The sequence below is a fragment of the Magallana gigas genome, chromosome 1, assembly GCF_963853765.1.
Source record: "Magallana gigas chromosome 1, xbMagGiga1.1, whole genome shotgun sequence".
NCBI lineage: Eukaryota > Metazoa > Mollusca > Bivalvia > Ostreida > Ostreidae > Magallana > Magallana gigas.
Genome location: NC_088853.1, coordinates 64,053,884 through 64,069,190, shown reverse-complemented (window position 1 = coordinate 64,069,190; position 15,307 = coordinate 64,053,884). Strand labels below are relative to the sequence as shown.

General features: G+C 42.0%; 3 protein-coding genes across 3 annotated transcripts in view; 2 read left to right on the top strand and 1 right to left on the bottom strand.

Annotated features, from left to right (window-relative positions):
- Positions 1-15,307, bottom strand: part of LOC136274997 (ATP-dependent DNA helicase pif1-like) — a 423,530-nt gene that overhangs the window by 51,842 nt on the left and 356,381 nt on the right. The window lies entirely within an intron of this gene.
- The window catches only part of LOC117685086 (fibropellin-1-like), a 187,130-nt gene that overhangs the window by 23,666 nt on the left and 148,157 nt on the right, over positions 1-15,307 (top strand). The gene's annotated exons all lie outside the window — the stretch shown is intronic.
- LOC105324727 (3'-5' ssDNA/RNA exonuclease TatD-like) lies at positions 8,210-9,435 on the top strand. The gene has a single exon (XM_011423887.3). The coding sequence runs from the start codon at positions 8,258-8,260 to the stop codon at positions 8,879-8,881; it is 624 nt and encodes a 207-aa protein (XP_011422189.3). The 5' UTR covers positions 8,210-8,257; the 3' UTR covers positions 8,882-9,435.

Genomic DNA, 15,307 nt, shown 5'->3' with positions numbered 1-15,307 from the left:
TCCATATGCTTCCTTAACACTCCCGCGTTTCATGTGACTTTTTTAATCGCTTCAAGTTAAAATTCTACAGCTGTTGCCCTATTTATACATTTATATAATTTTGCTTTAAATGTTACATGTCTGACTTTTATTTATATTGCTACTTACATTGGATATAACATTGGATATAACTGTGAAGCTTTTGAATGTACCTTTTTTTTTTATTTCAACGCATTTTTAATAACTTTGATCTGTACGTATTGGTTTTATTTCTGTTTAATTACTGTGGTGTCAATAAATTACACTTATGGTACATATTGTTTCTTTTTAATAGAACAGTAAACAGGGCATGGTAATTATTTACACAACAAAATATTTACAACTTTTTTTCTAATGGTGTTATGGTGATTTTGCCCACTATTTTTAGTGCGGGGGCGAATTCATCGGGTACCGAATGAATTCGCCCATGCGCAGATAGATATATGGACGGAGATCGTCTGCAGGACGTTTGTTTTGTAAATTGGTTCGAGATACTTAGAAGTACATAAAGATATCTAACGCCTACCTGGTAAGTTGTTGCTCATTCCTATCGGTTTCCCCGACTATCTCGCCATCTTAGCGGTGGGAAACATGATAAATGGCGCTGCGAGCAGGGTTAATTTTGATGTAAGTGGGGAAAATTGAAAATTCAAAGCAACGCCGAGACAATGTGGAAGGCGCCATTTTGAAAAATAAATTTTGTATGTCATAGTTTTGTACTTGCGGCGAGCCGCCAGCCGCCGAGTGTTCATTTGTTGAAATATTGGTTTGTTTTATTTATGATTCATTGATTTAGTGTACTTTGAATGAATATTATGGCTCAGGAGATGCAAACAGCAGGTGTTGGTAGGGGGGCCCGGAAAGTTCCGGACGGCCGGTACATTCAGTCTGAGGGAAATGGCCAGGATGGCATGGTAGGTACCTCAGGGAATAGCGTCAGGGATGGGCTTTCATCTACTAGTAGGGTACATTTTGACCCGAGGCTGTTTAGCACACCCCGAGGGGAGGGTGCCCCTGGTAATAATGTCACCCGGTATGGGCATGTTGATATGTCGCTTACTCAAAGGGGGGGGTGGATCCAAGAGTCAGGGGATAAGTACACGGAGGGTGATCTCGAGAAGAGGCAGCGAGTGCTCGAGGAGGCATTCGGTAGTTTACAAGGTATGGTAGATGGTTTGGGTGTAGACTTCGGATGTTTGAAGAGTGAAGTTGATTCCATCAGGACAGCTATTGGGTCGTTCTAGACAAGTATAACAGAACAAGTAAGGGGTGTTAGTTCACAGATTAGGGAAATGTTTCAAATGTCAGGTTTGTTAAGTGGAAATAAATCACCAGAAATTCAAGGTAATGCTGCAAGCGTAAGGACAAGTCAGTCACAAAGTCCCAGTAGCCAAGGGGGTCCTTGTGTTCCTGGAGAGGCTGTACAAACGACATCTGTAGACGGGGAGAATGCTACATTCTCTGGGGGTCCAGGGGGTGTGTTTAGCTCGGTAGGTTCTGTCTCCGCAGGGGGTCAGGCAATTCCTAGCTTTCCCCGTGTCATTGCGGAAGTCCCTAAGGCAGATGTAAGCTTCATGAAGCCATGGCCAATGCCTGGTGACAGTATTATTAACTCAAGACTCACAGGTACAGTACCCAACCAGTCCCGGGAAATGATGTCATCAGGAGTCGTAACACAAGGTAGTGTAGCTAATGTCAGTAGCAGTCAAAGCCGTGGGGTTGGGGGTCAAGTTCCTAGTTGCATGGGGGGAGCCCCTATGCAAATGCCAATGACCAAGGCCTGTCCAACACAAACTTGGCAGAAAACATTTATGTCAAATTACCAGGGAAGTCCGTCTGGACAACCAGTAACGGGCATACATGAGAGTAGGCAGCCAGTCATTTCAAATGTATGGCAGTCAGGGAGTACCCCTAGTCCTATATTGTCTAGCACTCATAGGTCTCAGTTACCCAGTCTTATACCTCAAGGTAGTAGAAGTGGAATAAGTCGGAGTATTCCCACTGAGGTAAAGGGTGTCAAGTATAATGGGGATGTTGAGTGGGGTCCATTCTATTCAAAGTTTTCAACCATTGCAGAATATCATGGTTGGTGTGATGCAGATTGTTTGTTTGCACTTAGTCTGACACTAGAGGGGGTGGCTTTGAAGTATTTTGACATTTTGCGCCGCAGGGGGGCTACACTTACTTTTCAAGAGGTAATACTCCGCATGGAGGAGAGGTTTGGTAAAACTTCTCTGCGGGCAGCTTCCCAGTTAGAGTTTAATTCAATTACTCAGAAACCTGCAGAGCCAATAGAACAATGGGGTGATAGAGTAATGGACTTAGCCCAGAAAGCTTTTGGGGGTGGGACCTCACCTGAAATGTTTCAGGAACAGTTGATTATGAGATTTGCTTTAGGATGCCTTGACTGTGAGGCGGGTCAGCAATTAATTGACCGACCGCCAGATACCCTAGAGGAGGCTATTAAGAGGGTTAAGACATTCCAGTTGAGTCGTCGTGCAATTGCTCATCGTCAAAGGGCTGTTCGGTCAGTCCCAAGTGAAGTTGGGTACCCCAGGTCAGTATCACCTGTAGAAAATCGTTCACCTGAGTATGTGTGAAGGGGGCGTCCAGTAGATAGGTCTAGTGATGCTGCAGATAGACAAAACGCGGGCCAACGCTGCAGCCCAGTGCCATCTCGTGGTGTTACTAGTCCGGGTCGTCAGGGGGATAGAAGGCCAATAATTTGTTATGGTTGTAAGCAGCCAGGTCACATGAGGCGAAACTGTCCGCAACGATCACATAACAGTTATGCAGGTCCCCCAAACCCAACTATCAAAAAGGCAGAGCAGAATGAGTCAAATGTTTCTGTTTCGCCACAGACCACGAGGGGTCGGGTTACATTTGCCGAAAATCCGTCAGTCAATGCTGCACATGTTTTACCTTCTGTTCAGTCTGGTAGTCAGGGTGAAGGTTCAGGGGCATGGCATGTGTTGGTTGGAATTGCAGGTTTGGAGGTGAATGCCACAGTTGACACAGCTGCAGATATTACAATAGTATCACAAAATGTTTACGACTCTATGCAACCCAAGCCGCACATTGTTGAGGAGTCAAATATTAGACTTGCGGGTGAGGGAACTGGTATGCGTGCTCAATTTTTGGGTAAAGTTGAAATTACAGTTGGTGGATATAGGTTTGTTCATCCAATTTATGTTGGTCCCTTGCAGGATGAAATGTTGTTGGGAATTGATTTCCTTAGGTCACATGGTGCACAAATTTCCTGTGAGACAGGAGCTCTGAGAGTCAAAGGGGTACCAGGCATGATTGAAATGTCAAGTAGTGTGGATTGGTTGGTGCTAAATGCTGAATCATCTAGGCGGGTGCGGATTCCACCGCATACTGCTCAAGTGATAGAATGTGATTTGGCTACTGAGATGTCAGATTTTATCATTGAACCAGCCAATGTACTCCCATTGGGTATTGTTGCGTCCAGGACTTACAATGCTTCTGGGAATAAGGGCAAGTTATGTGTCATGAATATGACTGACCGCAGTCATATTGTTAAAACAGGAAGTGTTGTTGGAAAAGCGACAGCAGCTTGTTCAGTCAAAAACAGCGATGCCTCAGTGCGTCGGGTGTCGACGGAAGGGCAAAAGGATTGTGAGCATGTCAGCTCGCTCATCAGAGATCTGAAGGAAAACGCTCCGGCGGAAGTCCGCCAGGAAGCAGTCAGCCTTGTAACAGAGTTTGCAGATATTTTCGCAGTCAATGATTTAGATTTGGGCAATTTTGTAGAGATTGAGCATCGCATTGACACTGGTGATGCGCGCCCCATTAAGCAGCGGATGCGCCGCACTCTTGCAGTTTTTCAGGGAGAGGAGGAAGGCCATTTGGATAAAATGTTGGAAGCTGGGGTAATCCAGCCCTCTACTTCAGACGGGGCCGCTGCTCCAGTGCTTGTGCGTAAGAAGGATGGAAGTGTGAGACGGTGCGTTGACTATCGTGCACTGAACAAGGTCACAGTCAAAGACAGTTTTCCTTTGCCACTTATAGAGGAATGTATGGATACTCTATCAGGAAACAAATGGTTTTCGAAGCTTGACGCTAATGCAGCTTACTGGCAAATTAAAATACACCCAGATGATATGAAGAAAACTGCCTTCATCACGAAGTATGGACTTTATGAATTTACGCGGATGGGGTTTGGTTTATGCAACGCCCCTGCAACATTTGCCAGAGCTATCAATTTAGTGTTGCACCGCCTTAACTGGAAAATTGCTCTTGCATTCTTAGGTGATGTGCTAGTGTTAGGCAAAACTGAACAAAAGCATTTAGCCAATTTGCGCCAAGTTTTTGAGCGTTTCCGCAGTTTTGGGTTAAAGTTCAAACCTCGCAAATGTGAGCTATTCCGCCCAAAAGTAGAGTTTTTGGGGCGCACAGTAAGCAAAGATGGTGTTGAGATGGGAGATCAGTATTTAGAGGCAGTACGGGAATGGCCCAGGCCGAAGGATGTCAAAGCAGTCGAGAGGTTTCTCGGTTTTGCAAACTATCACAGGAGCTACATTCCGCATTTCTCTAAAATGGCAGCACCATTGTATGATTTGACTGGAAAGACGGGGTTCCAGTGGGAAGCGAAACAACAAGAGGCATTTGATAAGCTGATTAGTGTACTGCTCAAGGCACCAGTGTTAGCAATAACAACAAGCGCAGGGCATTTTATTCTTGACACAGACGCCTCAGATTTTGCTGTTGGCGGAGAGTTAAGCCAGATTCAAGATGGACAGGAGAGAACAATAGGCTATGGAAGCGCAGTGTTGTCAACAGAGCAACGTCGATATTGCACAACACGTAAAGAGTTGCTAGCTGTGATAAAGTTTACTCGACAGTTTAGACACTACCTTCTTGGTCGTGAGTTTACGATTAGAACGGACCACCATAGTCTAGTATGGTTAATGAACTTTAAAAATCCACAGAATCAGATCGCACGCTGGCTCGAGGAACTGAGTCAATACAATATGCGGATAGTCCATCGGTCTGGTAAGAAGCATGTTAATGCTGATACTCTGTCGCGGGATATCGCAGACAGTTGTCAGAGCTACTCTTCACAAATTCAGTTGAGAGACTTGCCTTGTGGGGGATGTAAATATTGCCGAAGAGCTCACGAGCGCTGGCATGATTTCAGTACAGATATCGATGATGTGATACCGTTGGCTCAGATGTTTGCGGAGGGTTCCACCGCAGATGATGGAAATGCTAGTGGTATGAAACCTTTAGGGCCACAGATTAGAGAGTTGTTGGCTGCAGGTCCCTTCGATCCTTTAGATCAAAGTCAGGTCAATGTGGATTTTCCTTCAATTGAGTTAGTTGTGATGAAGGGAAGTAGTGGCAGTTCAATATAGATAAGTACATTTGGAGAGGACAAGTTAGTGAGTCAGCTTGGTAAGGCAAAAAGCAACAAGAGTCCTGAAGAAAGATTCTGATCAAGCAGCCGGGGAAGGGATATCTCTGTCTTCATATTCTGCAGAGGACATGGTTAGGCTGCAGAGTGCAGATAAGATATTGACTTTCCTTCGGGCATACTTGGAGTCTTGGGTTTTGCCAAGTGAGAGTGAGTTGATGACCTCTAGTCCTGAAGAGAAATGTTATGTTCTTGAAAGGGATTGTTTCATGTTAGATGATAGGGGTGTAATTTGGCGGAAACCTGCGGAGAATAAAGATGCCTCGCGACTTCTTGTGCCTAAAGCTTTGCGTGAAGAAGTGTTGTATTTGTATCATGACATTCCTTCATCAGGACACCAAGGTATTTAACGCTCTAAAGAGAGGCTTAAGCCGAATTTTTATTGGTGGCGGATGGTCGACGACATGAAGAACTATGTTCTTACATGTGACGTCGGTTGTAAAAACAAAAGGGGTCCATTACCAAATCGTTCTGCTTTGAAGAGTTATCAAGCAGGTAGTCCAATGGAAAAGGTTCATCTTGATTTCCTTGGACCATTACCTCGCACAGAGAACGGAAATGAATTCATACTCATGATGGTGGATAGCTTTACAAAGTGGGTGGAGTGTGTTCCACTACCATTACAGACAGCGGAAGTGACCGCAAGAGCTGCCATCAATGTATTTTTCTCAAGGTTTGGGTACCCGTATGAAGTGTTTACAGATCAGGGTAGGAACTATGAGAGCGAGCTATTCCGAAAAATGTGCGAGATCCTGTGGATCCATAAAACGCGGACAACACCGTACAGACCATCAGGGAATGGCCAATGTGAGCGTTACAACCGCACGCTTATGGACGCGGTACGCTGTTACATTGATGGCTGTCCTAAGAGCTGGGATCAATACTTGGGTCCACTAGCAGGTGCTTTGAGGTCTGCTATCAATAGGCACACTGGGTACACAGCAAACAAATTGATGTTAGGGAGAGAGGTCAATGTGCCGGCAACAATCCTTTATCGACCCCCAGATTCCAATGATTTTCAAAATGGAGAAAGGAAAAGTAGATAAATATATGCGTGATTAGCAAGAAAATTTGAAAAAGTCACATGAGATTGCCAGGGATAAGTTAAAAGCCGCACAAAAAACAATGAAGCGGGATTATGATATCAGAGCCAGAGAACATCAATTTAAAGTAGGTGATGCTGTGTACTGGCGCCGGAACGCAGGTAGAGTCAATGTGGATGGGACCAGGTGTCATAGTTGAAGCAAAGTCCGACACAGTTTTTGCTGTGAAGTCACGTCGGGAGGTCAAGATCATGCATCACGACAAACTAAAGAAATGTGATGCATGGAAACTGCCAAAGTGGTTGGTAGATTACTTGAGATCACGGCAAAGTAAGTCGCTGAGTGACTCGGGTGATCAACCAGATGATGAGGTAAGTGTTGGCGGATCAAGCAATACAGATAGTACTTCCGCCAAAGACCCTGCAGGTATTGCCACTGAGGAGAGACCTAAGAAACAGCCTGATGGACCATTCACGGGTACAAGGTCTCGTTCAAAGGGTAATACTAAGCCTGATGAAACTATTGTAGCAAAACCGCCAAAGCGGGGACTGATAAAGGTACGGAAGTCATATTGTGTGTGTAAAAAACAAAATCCGAAAGGGTTAATGGTGCAATGTGATTCCTGCAGAGACTGGTTTCATCCGGAATGTGTGGGTATTACTGCTGAAATTGCAGAAAGGATACCTCGGTATACGTGCCCTGAGTGTTCTTTAATAGATGGGCAGAAGGGAATATGTATAAAAGTTTTGGGTAGTTTTATCAGCATTAATTAAAAACCCAGAGCTTGTTAGGTATACAATTGGTTTCCGAGTGTCCTCGGATATAATTTATTTGCTAATGTTATATTTTAATTTTAGATTCAGCGATGGAGGAGCAGTTTGAATTGTATGTGTTTGATGAGGAGGATGGTATGTTTGAGGAGGAGAGTGCTGGTGGGCTGAAGGAGCCAGTTGGACAGGAGAACTGGGCCAGTATGACGGTTGTTGATATCAGCCAGAGCAGTGGCTCAGATCGGGAAGTTAGCATGCGTCCTTGTCAGGAGAGAGCCCACACCAATGAAAAGAGGGAAAGAGGAGTAAGAAAGTGCGCTGTACACAGTTGCAGGGAGACATTTTCGGGAGCTACGCCGATGCTCTACCACATTTGGAGGGACCATGCTGGAGGAGCACAGACTCCTGAGGAGTTTGTGTCTTTTCTAGCGGATCTATCAGCTGAGGTCTTTCAAACACACCAGAGAGAGCCTGTATTGCAGTCCCTGGAGAGGTTGAGGGCGTGGGCTGAGAGACGACTGGGGAGAGTGGACTGGACGTTCTCCAGGCCTGTGCAGGAGGTGGTGAACAGGGTTTCACACTTTTTGGGGCTTGACAGCCCAAGTAGTGGACTGATTGCCGGGATTAGCCAAGGCAGAATCGGTCATGTGGCTCTTCTAGTTCATCCAAGATTGATGGCAATGGGGATTAACATTGCTGTTAAGAAGGGGAGATGGAATACCTATTTTTCTCGCTCTAGATCAGATATCTCTGTGTCGGGAAAGGGGATTCAGGAGCCAGAAGAGGAGGGTCACCGTGTGTCGGTTAAAGCGGTACTACCCGCTAGTGATCCCCCTGAGTTGCCTGGTCACCAGTTGGCGGTGGTGGACTGCCATTGGCACCCTGGACGGATGCCAGGTCCATTCACAGGAGCGATGAATGCCGCGGCCCTAGACAGCCGACCCGCCTTAGTGCTGGTCACCATTTCCTGTGGGTGCCTGGTTTATGGAATGGAGGAGGCCCGCATCCCAATGAGGTTAGAGAGTGGGTTGGTGATTGCGAAAGGGATCCACCCGAAAGAGGCATATCGAGCAACAAGGGCTGATGTGGCGGCTACCATGAGTATGTGCAATAGTAAGGGCAGGGCTGTTGGAGAGATAGGCCTGGATTACTCTACCAAAGGACATCACCCCCAGCAAAAGTTCATCCTTGCGGAATTTTTCCGCAGAGTTGACCCATCCTCCAATATGATGTTGCATCTGAGAGGTGCAGATGAGGACAGCTGCAGTCGTGTTCCCACCCAAGACTGCATAACCCTTTTAGATGGGTTGGGCGTGTCTATCCGGGCACCTATCTATCTGCACTGCTTCTTAGGGGGCCCAGCACAGATCAAACTCTGGATAGATACCAGGAGGCCGGTGTACTTTGGGGTGAGCGGAAGGGTCCGCAGCATGTTGGATACCCAACAAGAAGGCGTTAGAGCTATCCAACAAGATCGGATACTGGTGGAGACAGATAGTCCGTACCTGCCATGTGGGGTTGGCCGTCCAATGACGCCAAGACATATTGGAAAGGTATACCAATTGGTGGCAACCTACGCGGAGAATTTGCGGAACACCTTGCAGAGGTGGTGACGAGGAACTTCTGCACCTTCTTTGCAAAGCAGTTGGGGCAGAAACGCTGATCGTCGGTCTTCCTACGAGCCGTGTATCCTCCCAGTAGATGTGTTCATTCTTTAAGTTGTTTCCAGCGAAGGAATCGCTATGGATGAGGGACCATGGACCGCCAGAAGAGACGAGAGGGCCTTGGATCATGATGCTCCCATTCCGGACAGCCATTACCTGTGACTGATTGACAATGACTGTTTATTTGGTCATGATTTATGAACTATTAATATCTGTTTTTCTAAGTAATGGTAAATCACAGTGTTTTAGATAATTATCTTGGTATTGTCAATCATAGGGGTTTAAATTGTATCAATGTATATGTCATTGTTTATGTAAAATCGGGGGTTAGGTTTTTAAAATTGGGGGGAGTGTGGTGATTTTGCCCACTATTTTTAGTGCGGGGGCGAATTCATCGGGCACCGGATGAATTCGCCCATGCGCAGATATATAGATAGAGAGAGAGATCGTCTGCAGAACGCAGGGCGCACGTTTTTGTGTATTGTACAAGATAACTGATTGCAGTATATAAAGATACTTAACGCCTACCTGGTAAGTTGTTGCTCATTCCTATCAGTTTCCCCGACTATCTCGCCATCTTAGCGGTGGGAAACACGATATATGCTCATCGCTACACACCCCCTATATAAGGCCGAGAGCACTATTCATGCTTCACCGCATTCAGGTATTTCATTCACCCGAACCAGTTACCTTGGACGAAAAGACGTGTAGAAACACTTTGGCAACAAACATAATATGACAACCACTTCACTGGCAAGGCATATCCAATGAATGACGAAACAAGGCAGACTGAAATCCAGCCACAGATATTTCAAAGATCCTCGATAAATGTAGACCGTTTTCCTGTGTATATTATAACATCGCATATGCGCAAACTGCACACTGTGGCAGATCGAGCAATGTCAATGATCGCATGGATTTTAGAAACGGAGCGTTTTTGTAGGAACGGATGGAAACGATGTAACGTTGTTACGTTCTTGGATTGACTATCAATTAGCTACTGTGTTGGATGTACTGCCGCCGGGGTTTTAAAAATGATGCAGACGTTATGCACTCTGTATGAACGACACACGTGTTCGATGTGCATGCGAAGTAAGGCAGCATTACCTGTGCAAAATATTACGGATACCTTGGAAATTCTGTCAAAGAATAAATATATTTTGTATTTTATTGATTGTTGTTTCTTTTATTATTTATTACATTTTACTACATGCACATTGTGTAAATCATGCATTTAGAAGTCCGTGCAACCTGAATGCCTCGATCAGAAAGCAACCGACCGTTACTTTCTCAACCGGTATATACACCCCAGTGACAGTAGAGGAGCTATCGAAACTAATATGGCGACCAAATGCTTTTATGAATTCATGTCAGCTTTAAAAGGGGTGATGGTAACAAGCATTACGAACATTGTGAAGAAGGCGATGGTACGATGGATGGTTGGAACGGGATATAATTGGAATCCATATATCAAACATCATAATGTATCTCCAAACATTTCAGAATGTTCAATGGCATACATGTACATATGAACAGGTACTTCTGAATATTACATATCAATTACAACTTAAAACTAAATCATTCAAACAACCGATTTTACGTTTAAAAACAGATTATTTGTATATTTATATATATGCAACCCAAATTGTGGACGGTAAATATTTCATTGTATCATAGATAACAGTCTATTCGAAAACTGAACAATCTATACACCCCACAAGATACATGAAAAAAAGCATCAATTAATCTCCTGCGGAGATATATCTTTCTATGTATAGCTACACTCCCTCCCCCGGCATCGATTCAATAAAATGATTATTCAACAAGTTGAACCACTGCTATGTGAACTTGAGTATTCCATTAAGTACAGACAACCGTGATCGTAGCATGGCACATTTTAGTTTAGTTTTACATAGCATGCATACTAAACCTACTATAAGGATAGTAAAACAAATAAATTAAACATCCAGACTACACCCTTAAACGCAAAGAAAAACCCCAACACATTCAGTGCATAGGTATAGTACCCAGGCCACGTGCTGTGAGGCTTGATGAATCCTGCATTGTCCGGCATGCGCTGTCGATTTCAAAGTAATTTGGATAGTCAGTGTGTTATTGCAAGATAAGAGAATTTCGCGTGAAAAAAGTGTTAAAATATTTGACAGAATGTACATAACAGTGCTCACTATTAACAGAGCGACATTTAAGTCCGGACATGACAAAGTCCGGGCTTTTAGCTACCCTTTCCGTTGGACATAGCCTACTTTTGTTTATATATCTTGGTGGGACATTTTACTTTGATCCTATCATGTCAGCATAAATGTACACATTGCTCTAGTTTTCTTATAATTGTCTCTCAAATATCGAATTCCCATGGGATTTTGGTGGGATTTTTCATCCCATCTCAAACCCCACCAAAATCCCATGTGAGAAAAACATCTTTGTGGGATATAAACTTCCGTGAGATTTTTTCTCCCATCATCGGTGTTGATAGGATAATTAATCCTATAAAAGGCTTTTATAGGATTTAAACTCCTATGAATGACCATGTTAGGATATTCTATCCCAGAGGATAAAAAGTCCTCTAAATATATCATCTTGATAGTTGTATGTTGGGGTTAACTAAACACTTATGATTCAATTGTCTGATCATATAATCTAGTAAAAGCAATATTCAAACAACCAATAAAATTTTTTATTAGATAATGTCATTATATCCATCAAATGAATTACACGTGCTAAATTATATGTACCATCAATAACATATTCTTCTTGAAATGACTTAATAGAGCTTATAACAATAAGATTTAACAAATTCTGAGAAAATAAATACAAAAAATTACCAATTCTATTGAAAATTAATATAATATTTCTGTTTATGTAAGCCCATAAACTCTTACTTTTCAATGCTGCAAGGAGACTCATTTTTGTTTTTAATTTTAATTGATTGATATGATTTGATTTGATACTGTACATCAGGTGAACCGGCATGACCCAAGGAACAAGTATATGATTTATGGGCGGGGATCTCAACTGTTTTCAAGATATTTGGGCACTTCCTGTCCAAAGGGGGGGAAGGGGGGGGGGGGGTCATGACCACCCTTGGGGCCCATGACCTATATACTATTTGATGCTCCTTGACATAAGGAACGAATATATTTGGTTAAGGGGTGGGGATCTCAACCGTTTTTGAGATATTTGGGCACTTCCTGTTCAATGGGAAGTGGGTGTCCAGGCGGTAGCAGGAGGATTAAGCACCACGATGTTTAGGCCTTTAATTGATAGGATTTTTAGACCCAAAGATGTTAAAGCACCCATTTAAGATGTTTGACTAACATACACTTTTCCTCAATTATAACTTTACATTGTTTTCTATTATGAATAAATACAATCTGCAAATTATTGAAATGTCTATAATAATATGTTAATTATTCTATTGTCAAATTATTTTCTGATTCTGAACATATTTTAAATAGAACCTAATTTAAAGCACCATGTATTTATACATGTTTATATTTTGTACATCTTGAGGCCTAAACATCTAATTAGCTTGGGCCTAAACGTCTGTAATTCGTCCAGACCCAGTCTGTCTTGGAATCAGTCTTGCCATTCTACATGAAATTATCAGTGAATGGAACACTCTTCTTTTTTCTTTGCTTTACCATGTCAATGTCACAACCTAGAAGGCAAGTTTGTTTAAACATTACAGAAGTCGAACCTTATTCCATCCGAGCTCTATTTTCACACAGTTACTGGGATTTTGACTTGCGTGTTGTTTTAACAACTGGGTAGAAGACAATACAGATTTAGAGATAAGAGTTAGTCAGAAAGTAAGTGCTTCCACAATCTTGACATCATCGAGCAGCAAGCAGCAGGTGGTGATCCTTGACATGGAGGTGACGATACAATGCCAGAGATCAATGACAAGGAATGTAGATATTCATTCTGCTATCCATGCGTGAAGTGGCTCGGTAATGGTGACCACCACATACAAGGAATTCTGCTATTAGGAAAACAAAGTACAAATAGTTTTGGACTGTGATGTCTCGTAGATATGCTTGGAACTATCCCAGATATCAAGCGAAAAAAGCTGAACATTATAATCGTGATGAAGAAGTAGAAAGCTCTGTATGGACACAGAGAAATAATGCCAGAATGTGTTTTATCTATAGTGAGGGATTTATACATGTACCCTAACCCCCCTGGTAGACCTTACATGGGACACTAATGGGCTTGATTCCAGGATAAATTAAATGTGCAACAATTAAATGTTTTTCAGTTAACTTTCCATCATATATATATATAACATTTAAGTGAAAAATTTTGTTTATACCATAAATCTGGAAATTTTTACCGTAGATAAAATCTTACCAAATTTGCGTGGCTCTGCATTCGCAAATTTTTTTTTTCCAAAAAAATAATCAACAATAAAAAAAAGAATGTAAGTAAAAATTTTGCCGAAGGCTGGTCTCTACTCCTTACTATATGAACAGGTGTCCGTAAGTAGTAGTCATTTAAAAAACGCCTGTTTACATAACCCGGTTATTACACCCTACAACCCGCGTGTGGAGAAGGGCTTCACTCAACATTGGTATCTTCGATTAACTGGCAGCATGTCTGTCTTAAATTGTTTTTTTTTTTAAAGACAGACCAGTACTTTTAAACACAGAGAATGGCAACTCCATTGCTTGGAAACTCGTTAACGATGTGTACAAAAACAGTGAAACCCCCAAGAAAAAACGAGGAAATTACACCGTCCTTAGAGAAGAAATGCGAGCGAAAGTGGCGGAATTTGCAAACGAAAACGGTACTCCGAAAACCTTGAAGCATTTTAGAGAATTTAACGTAAAAGAATCTATCTAAGAAAAACACATGTTTCTGCTCGTAAAAGAAAGTTAAATCTGGAGATCGAAGAGCTCCCGAGGAAAAAACGGGGTCGGCCGCTAATGTTAGGAGAAAGCCTAGACAATAAAGTTCAGGACTTGGTTTCAGAAATTGCTACCATTTCAAAATGGACGTCAATATATTCACAAAAGTATTATCGCCACATTCGTTAGGACCGTGCTTGTTGGTTAAAATAAAAAAACCGACCATCAATCATGCCTAGACATCAAATTGATTTTATAGTTGTAGTATTTATAGAGGCGGCAGAAATATACGATATCCGAAGGTTAGCTAACAGTGTGCATGTCAATATGTGTGAAAATTAATATTTGAGTGCTTTTTATTTTTAGCGCCGATGAAAATTCGCAAAAATTTAAAACGTAAAATTTAATCTATAGCTTTTTAACTCAGATTCGCAAACATTAATCGACGTAAAATTTTCCACATTTACGGTAAACATATTGACCTATGATGCTTCCGTTGCCCCTATGTTAAAGGCACTTGTTAATAAATCAGTAAAACCTTTACACATATTGCAGTTATCCTATATGGGATAACTGCATATCATGAAAATAAAAACACACAGAAAAATAACAAACCTTTATTTTGTTTTGAAAGAAGATTCATGTACAACTAGAACACATACAAAAACAAATACATCTTTTGGAGTTAATAAACTCATTTGCCATCAGGGATGCAAGAGTTGAGGGCCCTACAGGGTAAATAGTAGTAAAGTTGCAATTTGAGTAAGATGTGTTGCATGAACTTGATGAAGGAACAGAAACATTTTCTTTGTTGAGAGAAGGAATGGGCACACTGTCGCATGAAGGAGTAACTGTTGCAAGGTTAAATAAATTGCTATCGGTTTCAGCTTCAGTTTTCATTTTTTTTTCGATGGAGGATTTAAAAGGTTGCTTACATCCTTCAGTTGCTCTTTGGACTCTCTCTGTATTTACGGACTCAACTTATGCTTCGGTGACCCGTTCTGTGCATAATCATTTGCTCATCTAATCCACTTTGATATAAACTAGTGGCACACGTGCGTTTTCCTGATTGGTAAAACTGCCTTCCAAAACTGATAATCATATTGAAAGATCAAATTTAACTATTGATTAAGGGTCCTAATTTAATCAAAATTAATAAATTTTGTTGAATTTTGAATTATTATCATTTTAAATATGGCGGCCATATTAATATTCTTTTTATTTTGAATGTTAGAACGTCTATTAAAGCATCCACAACCTATCAACTGTGTAAAATATGAACTCATAGGATCAAAAAAAGTTATTCTTTTGAACAAAGTTATAAAACGATAAAATATATGGCGGCCATCCTGAAAATGGCGGCCACATTGATTTTTGAGAGTTGGTCCATTGTTAATTATGCTTAGTACACTGAAATATACAACCATGCAAAAGTTGGTGCTTTCTTCATTTAGTGAGCAATTTTGCACCAATCAGCCAAACTATATATATGAAGGAAATACCACTT